Here is an 11,658-nt window from a genome sequence, read left to right on the forward strand (position 1 = left end):
CCTCCCCGCGGCAGGGCGACCCCCCTCCACCCGCGCGGAGCCCAAGACCAACGCGCACTCCTTGGTTCCAGGCTTGGGGCACCGCGCGTACCCGCCTAGCTTCTTCCCTACTCCCCCACAGAGAAACACCCGCCCCTCCCCGCTCTGGTTCCCAGTGTCAGGGACGGGGCGGGAGAGGTGGGACCGCAGAAGGACTCGCCCTCCAGACCGCTTCGCGCCGCGTCCCGGTGGCCGCGCAAGAGGCCACAGGATGCGCCCGGCGGCCGCAAAGGCGCGTTTCGGATCGCGGGTCGGCGGTTCCCCACTTAGCCACAGCCCCCAAAGGATCGCAGCGGGCGGCCAGAGCAGGGGAGGGGGCCGGTATGGGAGGAAGGGGGGGCGAGGGGCTGAAAGGGCAGGCCGGAAAGAGACGGCTGGACGCGGACGGCCCGTCGGAAAAGCAAGGTTTGGGCGCGGAAGTTGCGCTTCAGCGGGAGCCAAGCTGTAGAAGGAGCTCGGAATGAGGACGGCACCCCCGGGTGATATGGGATCTCGCGCGGGAGTGCGCTGAGAGTTTGGCTGTGCGTCCAACTGGCGACCTTCCGCCCGCCTTCGGGGTGAGGGCAGCAGCTAACGGAAACCAGCTACCAGCTTTGTCCGTGAGCCGCCAGGATCCCGGAGAGCGGACGGCGCAGAGCCCCGGGATGGTGCCTCCGAGCTTCTTCCCTCGCCGCGGTGATGGCGCGGGGCCCGGGGTGGATGGCGGGGACGCCCGGCAGCTGCGAGGCCCCGGGGCGCACTCGCGCGGGCGGCAGAGCACTTTGCTCCGCGGCTGGCAGGACAGGTTGCGGAGGCCAAGTCTCAGGGGAACGCGCCGGAAGGGAGGGTTATCGGCTCTGCTCCGCCGGCAGCCTGGACATCCCCCTAGATCGGAAACTTTCAGCAGATCGAAGGCCTGGGCCAAACGAACTGCCGGAGAAGGACAGGCGGGTCCTTTTCCTTTAAAATTGCATTTGCTGCAGAACTCAAAATCTAGACCGGGTGGGCACGTCGTGATCACCTTGAGCGGGTGATCAGCTTCAAAGCAAGGTCGCTCGCCGAATCCAAAGCCGCGTGGGTCCCGACGCCCGCCTGGCTGCGCTGCGCTGGGACCCACAGAGAGGCCCGGCCTATGGAGTTCCTGGGCCGACTCCGGCCCAGGCTCCCCAGTTCCCCTACTCCGCTGCTTCGTCCCAAACGAACTCCTCGGCCATCGCCCTCTCGGCCACCGCGGAGACGCGGCGCCTGCTCAGCTTGGGGCTTTGAGCCGCATAACACTAGAGAACGTTTGCGGGTGGGAGAGAGAGGCCTAGTGAGGTTCAGTCCTCGCAGACCCCAAGGTCGATGGATGCCAAGGAGAAAGGCCTGACATTGCCGGGAAGGGCAGACCCCCAGGCCAGGGTCAGCGCTGCCGGCGCTGAGGGACTTCTCGTAGCAGGAACCTGGGGGATCTGGGACGACCGAGCTTGGATAATCCACCCTGCCTTCGGGACTGGGGTTGGAGAGTCGGTGACAAACACCGCCGCCCCCATCCTGCCAGCCCCCCGTCTCTCCCTGACGCGATGCTGGGTCCTACTATGTTACTTGGCTCCGTTCCCCCTGCAGCCATGCGCCCTCGGCTAAGATTTGTGCAAAGGCGCGGGGAGTCCTGGGTGACAACAAGTCGCTTGCCTTGTCTTAACTTCAGTTTACCCGGCTGTGTAGAGCAGAGAGCAGAGGGGTCCTAGCACATTCTTGGCACAGCCAGTTACAAATAAACGTTTGTTGATTACGTGACACCCCTGCCACGTTGGGGCTTAGGAATGACGGATGGGTTGGAATCCCTGCACCTTGCTGTCCTTGTGGGAGTAGGCCACTTAGCTTCTTGGAGACCGAATTTCCTCATCTATAAAATGAGCGGATTCTCAACGCATCCTGTGTGTGGCTGGCATAACAGGCCGGCACAGAGGAGGGGACGTAGTCTTGCCCCCCAACCACCAGTGTGTTCCCAGTGCCAGGGGTGATCATGGCAGAGAGAGAAGCAGCTTCTATGCACCTGGAGGGCTTTGGAGGACACAACCGGGGTGGGCTGATGCTGCTGGAGCCACTGTCCTCCCGCTGCGTGTGTTCCAACCCGGAACCTGTGTTCCCACCTGTGCTGCTTGTTCTGTATAGTGAAGGCATAGTCATTCATTTATTTAGCGGTCCCTCCATTCATTTCTTCTCTGATGTAAATGCTCATGGCCAGGTAGCCTTCGGTGCATTGTGTATTGAGCAATGCGCAGGGCAAGCACATGGAACTTTAGGATGGATGCAGGAGACAGCCAACAGGAAGCGCATAAATGCCCAGTGTGCTGTCCAGTGGTTCCGAGTAAAGTGATAGGCTGGGGGTCTCTGTGATCAGCGGAGGACACATTGGAGCAGGGCCCAGAAGGAGGAGGCAGAGAGGATGCGTGGGCCATGCCTGTCTCCCTTGCTCCCAGTAAATAACGATAGTGCCCATTCGTTATCTCTTGAATGCCAGGCACCTTGCCTGCTGCTCCACACACCTCATGCCATTTCATTCTCACAACTACTCTATGCTGTGAGATGGGTATTCTTCCCATTCTATAGAAAAGGAAAGTTGAACTAAAGAATTCAACACCTTGTGTAGTGGCACCTGGGGAGTGGCAGAGCCTGGAGTCATCAACTGTCCTTGCTCAACCCTTGGCTTGGGGCTGGGGGATGGGAATGTGAGGGGCTTTGTTCTGCCGCCCTGCTCCCCAGACCCCGTGGAGAGGCAGAGTATGCCTGCCTTTCCTCTCTGGCTTTCTAGAAAATTCTTGGCAAAGAAAGGACCTCTCCAGTCCAGGTGAAGACTATGAAAGTGTTACCCAGGGGCCTCTTGCCTGCCACTGCTTGCAACTGGAAACGGAAAACACTTGCCATGGAAAATAGTCCGTCATACCAGCAGCAGGACCTGCCCATGACCCAGGTCTCCAGGTGCCCACCCAGTTGGGACTTCCTCTTGGGGGATGCGGGGATCTTAGGTCGATGGGCTGGGCATGAGAGAGCTAGTGCACACAGCCTGGAGCCCTTGAAGCTGTGCGCCACATGCTAACTGCACTAAGAGCCTTAAGAATGAAAACCTCCTTCCTCTGTGTTGCCCCAGCCATCGCTGGAGAGCAGATGAGACCCAGAGGCAGATGTCAGGAGCAAAGGTCAGAGGAGGTTGGGAGAAAACTGGGGTCTGAAAGCCCTAACTTTAGTTCTTCATCCATCTGATCACCCCCAAACCCCAGACCTCCAGGCTCCAGCTGAGTCCTCCTCAGAGAGAGAAGGTGAGATTGACTCCAACAGAGGAAGGAGGGAAAAAGCAGCCTGCTTGGGGCGATGTTTCACAACTTGGGGGGTAAGGAGGGGCAGTTCCCACATCCCCACCCCAGTTCCCACATCCCTATCCCAGAGCACTTTGCTGCTCTTCCGCCCCTTGCAGAAGCTGTTTTTACTTTCTCTCAGCACCACATCCCTGACTCAGTCATAGAACCCAAGGAGCTGAAAATAACTTTTGGGTTATTATTTAAGCCAACTTGCCATGCATGCCTGAATCATAACAAACTGCTTCCTGGGCTGCGCTTGCATGCCTGCAGAGGTGGGGAACTCCCTATCCAAGGCAGCCTCTGATAGCTCTGAATGGGAGGAAGTTTTTTTTGTTTTGTTTTGTTTTAAGAGATAGGGTCTCCCTCTGTGGCCCAGACCGAAGTGCAGTGGCAGAATCATGGCTCACGGTAACTCAAATTCCTGGGCTCAAGTGATCTTCCTACCTCAGCCTCCCTAGTAGCTGGGACTACAGGCACATGCTACCACACCCAGCTAATTTTACAAAATATTTTGTAGAGACGGGGTCTTGCTGTGTTGGCAAGGTGGCCTCAAAGGATCCTCTTGAGCCCAGACTCGGTCTCCCAAAGTTCTGGGATTGTATTTGTGCTTTCCTGCACCTGGTTGTGAGGAAGTCCTCTCTGCTAATCCTAGGAGAGCCACATCTCTCAAAGGTATCTTTGCTGTGGGGAGTTTGCCTGTCATCTGGGAACACTGATACCACTTAGGGAGTTAGTCTTGGATCCCCCAGCTAGAGCCACGTTGAGGTGACTGTTAGGTATGGGAACTTGGGCAAGCCCCAGCTGTCACCTACTCAGCCTTGCCCAGGGTCTCCTGCCACACCGAGACACCTGGCCCCATGTCTGATGACAAGACAACTGAAAGATCCCTTAGAGGTGACCTACTTTACATTGTCTACATGCAGAAGCCAAGTCCCCAACAAGGGGGCGTGATCAGTAGCCTTCATTTGGCATCACAGCCATCTGCTATCCTGTGATCAGAGGCCTTTGTTCCCCATTGCAGCCCAGAGGGTCTTGACTCACCTCTGCTTAGGGCACCCTGTGGGTGCAGCATGATGAGGGTCAGCCTCTCCCCTGCCCTCTCCTCTGCTGGGGATGCTGGGTGCACTCGTTTGGAACATAAAACTGATCATCCTGAGAGTCAAGAGATCTCAATTCAAATCGTGCCTATAACCTTGGACTGCAAGTTCCTCGCCCTTCCTGGCTTTAGACCCCAGATGTGCAGTGAGGCTGACAATCAGACATCCACTGGATTTGCAGTGAAAGACAGGGAGAGTGTGAGATGGGTCCACTGCCTGGGACCCAGCCAGGAGCCTGTCCTCCGTCTGGACCCACCATAGCCTCTGGGCCTTTTGACTCACGGCTGGAGAAAGGGTTGGAGGTGAGGAGATAGGGCCCTGGGTTAGGTCTCCCAGGGAAGGCAAAGGACAGAAGTTGATGACAACAGCCTGCAGAGCCATCTACCCTCGCTGGGTCTGGTGATGCTGGACTCCTCTCAGTCCAGAGATCTGCTGCAAATGTCTCCCATAGAAAGACCTGGGACAGCGAGGTGGGAAGATTCCAACAGGCTCTGGCTCAGCCCCGTAGGATGCCCAGGGCTGGGCTTCCTGAAGCTAGAGGAATTTCCCAGGCTCGATTGGTGCTACCCGGCCCCAGGTTACTCAGAGCAACAGCTCTGGCATCCACACTGGGGTCAGCCACGGCTCTGGCCCCAGGCCGCTGGGCGTGGCCTGCCCCTGTGCCCCAGGCCACTGGGAGGGGGAGGAGAGGCAACAGAGAAGAAGGGAGAAAGGTAGCTTCTTTCCCAGAAGCCTTCCAAAAGGGACATCTCAGAGCCCTTTGGGTTTGGGACAAATCAGGGAGGGCTGGTGGACATTGCCATCTGCTGGTCACTTGTTGTAACAGCAGTGCAGTGTTGAGGAACTTCCTACCTACTGCGAGGGGAGGCTCAGGAACCAGTGCTCTGGGCCTCTGCAGGTGAACAAGCTCGCCTGGGGCTGTAAGGTGTCCTGGGGGCAAGGACCATACGCTTCCATTGACTCAGGAAAAAGACTACAGTATAGGGTCATGGTAAAGACCTGGCTTCCAATCCACTTTTGCTGTGTTCGAGCTTTGCGACCCTAATTAATCTCTGTCATCTTCTGTCTCCTTGTCTTTAAACGGGGACAGAGTTGCCTACTTATAAGGGGTGTGCCAAAGAGTAGATTAAATCAAGTAGGGAAAGTCCTTACCCCAGTGCTGCCTCAGTAAAAAAAAAAAAAAAAAAAAAATGGCATTTTGTGCTATCTGGGTAAGTCCTGGTTTAACCAGTTGGAAGGCCGGTTCATCTAGCTTGTCCATTCAGTCTCCTGGGTGTGGCCACTGTCTTGGCAGCATTTCCCCTCTGTGACTTGCTCACCATGGATTTCAGTATTCTGAATGCTCTGCAGTTGTGTGTCCAGCAGGTTTTCTTGGAGACCTTTGTGGACACATGAGATTAAAAAACAACAACAACAAAAACAAAACAAAACAAACAAACAAAAAACTACTTTTGGAATAAAAGCTGCTGACTCTTTGTGCAATAATTTGGAATGCCCAGCCCTCCAATCTTGCTTAGATAGAGCCCAGCGTTTCTGTTCTAGGCCCACAATGATTAGAGGAACCAAATTATCTGCAGCCTGGGAAGATAGGAGCTGACAGGAACAGAGTTGGAGGAACCAGAAGATGTGTCCCTGGTCTAGGACGTGAGAGCTTGCAGCCACCCCTGAGGATGAGAATACTGGGAACAAGTAATCCCCCGGTTCCTGAAACAGAGTGTTGGCCAGGAGGATCACAGGGCTGACCGGATCCTGATGTCTGGGGATGGCTATCTCAGCTCTTCTGGTCCACACAGCAAAGGTGTCTGTGAGATTTGTCTGCAGGAGGCAGTCTCTGACGCTGCCTTGCAAAGAAGGGGGCACCTACAAAACTGGGGACCTGGCCCTAGGCTATGACTCCCCCATGTGCCCTCTCACCCTCACTAGGTAGCGGATCCATCCTTAATAATGTGTTAATTTAGGGCAACTGAAACAGAGCCCAGCTAGGTTCTGTCCTTCAAGACTTCATTCCTGGCTTGAATGAGGAGCTAGAGGACGCTAATCAAAATGCTTCTCCTCATTGCTGGGGACACAAATCTGGAAGTTAGTAAAAACATTGGGTTACAGAATCAACATCCAAAAAGTCGTTAGCAAATCACTGCAAAATTAAAAGAATAATGAGATAGCACTTTTTTCCTCTCTAAAGCTAGCAAAACTGAAAAATATAAAACCCGTTATTGGCGAAAGGATGGGCAAGTGGGCACACCTACATATACCTTTGCAGGAATGTAAGTTCGTAGAGATTTTTCAAGAACATGGGTTGTGAAGTACAGGCTATATAAATTTAAAAAAAAAAAGATTTTTCAAGAACTGTTAGCATCAACATTTTAAAGAAGGAAATGCTTTGATTCAGCACTTTCACTTTTCACTTGGAGAAATTTGGTTTCATTTATAGCTATACTTGCACACGTGAAGATAAACATACAAGGTTTAAAACTGAGGTAATAATGAAAAGTGGAATAGATGATACCTAATCTAGTAAGGACAAAATTGTAACACACCCTTACAGTGAATTATGATTCCCCCAGTGTGAGACTGAGTTAGATCCACATGCATAACTTGGAAAGATGCCATGGTATATTACACTGAAACACGGGGTGGGCAGAGTAGAGAGGTGGGGCAAAGGGTTGATTTTCAGTCATTCACACCCAAGCCAAAGGCATGCGGATGGATGTGTTTCTGTCCACCTGTCACTGCCCTGCCACCCCAGCCCTCAAACCTCCTTGGGACTCTCTCTTTCTTCTTTCTGCTTTTACTCACATTTCACATCGTAAAACAATAAATCCTCCTTGGAGATCTTCATTATCAGATATCAAAATAAACCAATTTCCATATAGCACTGGAAGGAGGATTGACAGATCATGGGAACAGAACAGAATCCAGAAACAAATAACAATGTTTGAAAATATGTAGAAAAATAGTGACAATTCCAGTAAGGGAAAAGAATGAATTGTTTAATAAAACTTACCAGCGAATGACACTAGATGTTCGATTAAGTATTTAGAGGGGGGAATGGACTCTTGTGACATAAACCAAAATGAATTCCTAGTGAATCGAAGATTTTATTGTAGAAAATGAAACTATTATAAGCGTATTTGGAGAAAATATGTAAATATTTATACAGTCTGTGTAAGGGATGCTTTTCGAAGTATGAGTTCATTGTAGAAACCAGCAAAAATTATGTCGATGGTTGGAACTTCATAAAAATCTTAAAACATGCTTGTAAGAAAATTCTAAAAACAGAATTGACCTTAACCAAATCATCAAACTTAACGTCACTAATCATAGGGGAAATTGGCATCACGTGCTCTTGAAAGTGATTCCTCAGTGTGGCACTTCTGCCAAAGGTTCATCTGCACGTAACCGTGAGAAACAATTAGACAAATCCAAACAGAGGCATATTCTGAACCACTGACCTAAACTCTTCAAAGATGTCAATGTCAGGAAAGATGAAAAAGCCCATTTTAGAATAAAGGAGACTAAAAGAATGTGATAATTAAATGCAATGCAGGATTTTCAGTTAGAGTCCTCATTCGGGGTGGGATGTAGGGATGGGAAGGTATGGGGAGCAGTTGTTAGTAAAGACATTGTTTGGACGAATGGAGAAATTGGAACACAGATGGTATATTAGACTGTTGTATCAATGGCAACTTTCCTGAGCATGATCATTGCATTGTGGTTATGGAGGTGATATGGTTAGGCTTTGTGTCCCCACACAAATCTCATCTTGAATTATAATCCTCATCATTCCCACATGTCAAGGGAGACACCAGGTGGAGGTAACTGAATCATGAGACAGTTTTTCCCATGCTGTTCTCGTGATAATAAGTGAGTTCTCATGAGATCTGATGTTTTTGTAAGGGGCTTTTCCCCCTTCTCTTGGCACTTCTTCCTGCTGCCTTGTGAAAAAGGTTCCTTGCTTCCCTTTCACCTTCTGCCATGATTGTAAGTTCCCTGAGGCCTCCCCAGCCATGCTGAACTGTGAGTCAAGTAAACCTCTTTCCTGTATAAATTACTCAGTCTTGGGCACGTCTTTATAGCAGTGTGAAACGGACTAATACAGTAGGAGAATGCTCTCATTCGAAGGAGGTACATGCTGAAGTATTCAGAATGAAGGATCATGATATCTACAACTAACTCTTAAATGTTTCAAGGAAAAAACACAGAAACAGAGAAAGAGAGAGAGGGTAAAACAAAGGTGGCAGAATGTTCACAGCTGTGCAGGGCATCTGTGGTGTACAACCCAGCTGCCCTCTGGGGTCGAGGGTGGGATGCTCAGGGACTAAGTGCTTACTTACTCTGCAGCTGCTGAGAAAGCTGGCAGCCTGCAGCCCTGCTTACCCTCTCTGAAGACAGGGAGGTGTAGCACCCAAGGTCAGGTAGCCTACATCCAGTGACTGGTCAATGTGGAGTGTAAAAGGCCCACCCCCACCTCCTGCCAATTCAGGACGACTTGGCAGGGCCATGCCAGCTCCAGAGCTCCCCCTGCAAAGGGCTAGGGCCTCTGCCATGATTGCAGACTGCATCCCAAGTCAGCACTCTCTGCCCAGGTAATGCCTAAAAAACTTCCTGCCCATCACCAGTCTCCATCTGAGCCAGAATCCCACCTGTGAGACGAGGGGAAGGGGTCACAGATGTGGTTATTAACCCTTCAACATTTCTGTGCCTTTGAAACATTCTCAAAATAAGAACTTAGGGGAAAAGTAGTTAAAAGACAAACAGGACACCATTTATCACAAAGGGTTAGTATCTTTAATATGTAAAGCATTCTTACAAATCTACAAGAAAAAGACAAATGGAGCAAGTTTTTTTCTTATGTGCAAAGGAAACACACAGGACAGTCACAAAGAAACAGAAGACTAATAAATAGGTGAAAGATGCTCAACCTCACCTGTAATCATATAAATGTATTTAAACAAGAAAGAGCATTTTCACTTCTCACACATGAGAGGATGTAAGAAAACGAATCGGGGCTAGCGAGGGTTGGGGAAGATGTGCCTGATTCAGCTTTCCTGAGCACAGTTTAGTACAGTGCAGATGTAAACCCGTCTAATGCATCAAGTCTCTGTGCTTCCAAGTTCTGGGGCTTTCTACAGTATCTAAACAAAATAGCTGGATTTGCTGTGCCTCAGGCAAAGATTCCTGAGGATCCCTAGAGCCTCGCTTGCACAGTCAGTCCAAGCTTCGTGACTCCTGTGGACTAGGCACTTCCAGGACTGTGGTGCACTGAGTACTAGATACCATTTCCCCGAGATCAGGGTGCATAGTAGGCCCTGAAGGTTTGAGATGGGGCGTCTTGGACAGAGCAGAGCAGGACTCAGGGGAGTCACTAAATGCCACCATGCCACCCACCAAGGTCTGCAGCCTTAGCTGGCCCGCCCTGGGCCTCTTCCAGGTGGCTGGACCTTGTGCGCCCTCCATTAGCCCAACCACCTCCCAGAGCTCAGGAGCTGCATTGCAGGCAGACAATGCCTCCCAAATTCCTTTATAATGCAAAGCAATGAAGCTCTGTCTCCTTTCTCCCAATCTTCCAATCTCCTCTGCTGTTCAACATAACAATGCACAGTGAAAGACTCAAGAAACAAGCTTCCCAAAAAAGTGAGCACTTTTCTCCCAAGCCTTCTTCCTAGGGATCCGGCCTAAACACCAGCTAGCACTTCAAAGATCATCCACCCCGCTCAGTACTCCTCCCACGCACCAGCTTTCCATCACATGTACGGAGCTTAAGGACCAGAGAAGTCAGTTATTCTCCATCCGCATATGCGGTTCTAAGGAGCCATTTAAAATTATAATTTTGGAGGTAATTTTACATGGAAAGATTTTACAGGATGGTAAATGAAAAAGCAAGTTACAAAATAGATCTATTAAGATTCTGTATTATTTAAAAGAAAAGACTTAAGAATAGGCATAGAAAAATATGTCAGGAGAGAAGGAACAAAAAATTAGCACAATTGTTATATCTGATATAGAATGAGAGGCGATTTTTACTTTTTTATCTTACTATCCCTATTTTCCAGCTTTTCTACCATGAGCATGAATTGTTTCTATAGAATGCTTCTAAAAGTCATCTGCATGCCCCCCTCTGGAAGAGGGGTCCCCACTCCCTTCTCCCCTTCCCACCTCCTATCCCCTTCTCCACCCACTGGGACCCTGCCCTCCTCGAAGCCAGAGAAGACTTTTCTCTCTACAAAGATTCTCTTCTTGACCAAACTGAGCTTTAAGCTCCTGAACCTTCTCTTAGACCTATGCATGCACTTCCTGATAAAATCCACTTTTAGGAAGAACCTGGTTAAGTCAGGTTACCAACATCCTCTCACTCTGCCTATCTGATCACCCTCGATATCCAACTGGGTTCCTCTTCCTCCACCATCCCCAGGTGACGTCTGACCATCCTGCCCATCTTCAGCAAGAATCCTGTTAGGTCGGCATAGCCAGAGTCCCCCATCCTCCTCTTAGTAATGTTCCAGCCACCACTCCCACCCTGTTCCTTGCCTATAAACTCCTACTTTCTCATGCTGCATTCGGAATTTAGCCCAGTTCTATGCTGGGGTCTCTTACCCCTATTTCAGTCGTTCCAAATAAAATCTGCTTTAGTTCTGTGGGGTTTTGTTTGTTTGTTTTTCTTGAACACCTCCTTATCTTCCTGGATGTTCAGCAGTGTTTGGCATTGCTGATTACACCCCGGTCTCTTCCTGAGACACTCTTTTCCTTTTGTTCTATGAGCCTACTCCCTCCTTCTTCAGGATAAGACGTGAGCTCTTTTGCATAGCACACAAGGCCCTCTATGCTGCGGGAACACAGGCTCCTCCTGGCCTCTGCTGCCTCCTCCCCCAGCAATCCCTCCACATGTCCTTCTCACCAGCTCCTCAAATATGCTCTGGTTCTATTAAGACATACTAGGCTGAGCACAGTGGCTCACGCCTGTAATCCCAGCACTTTGGGAGGCTCAGGCGGGTGGATTGCTTGAGCCCAGGAGTTCAAGGACAGTCTGGGCAACATAGGGAAACCTCGTTTCCACAAAAATTAGCTGGGCATGGTGGCACATGCCTGTGATCCCAGCTACTTGGAAGGTTGAGGTGGGAGGATCACCTGAGCCCAAGGAGGTTGAGGCTACAGTGAGCCGTGATCATGCCACTGCAACAGAGTGAGACCCTGTCTCAAAAAAAAAA

The 11,658-nt window shown here is 50.6% G+C and overlaps 1 protein-coding gene across 1 annotated transcript in view; it reads right to left on the bottom strand.

The window, feature by feature from the left end:
• GDF7 (growth differentiation factor 7) overlaps positions 1–1,232 on the bottom strand; it is a 5,818-nt gene extending 4,586 nt beyond the window's left edge. Inside the window, exons 1-3 of the mRNA XM_011971447.1 lie at positions 1,198–1,232; positions 628–1,124; positions 92–386 (exon numbers count right to left, since the gene is read on the bottom strand). Coding sequence (XP_011826837.1) covers positions 92–386; positions 628–1,124; positions 1,198–1,232 — 827 coding nt within the window. The remainder of the gene's footprint in view (positions 1–91; positions 387–627; positions 1,125–1,197) is intronic.
• Between the last annotated feature and the right edge of the window lie 10,426 nt (positions 1,233–11,658).

This window comes from Mandrillus leucophaeus, unplaced genomic scaffold, assembly GCF_000951045.1.
Source record: "Mandrillus leucophaeus isolate KB7577 unplaced genomic scaffold, Mleu.le_1.0 Scaffold122, whole genome shotgun sequence".
Classification (NCBI taxonomy): domain Eukaryota; kingdom Metazoa; phylum Chordata; class Mammalia; order Primates; family Cercopithecidae; genus Mandrillus; species Mandrillus leucophaeus.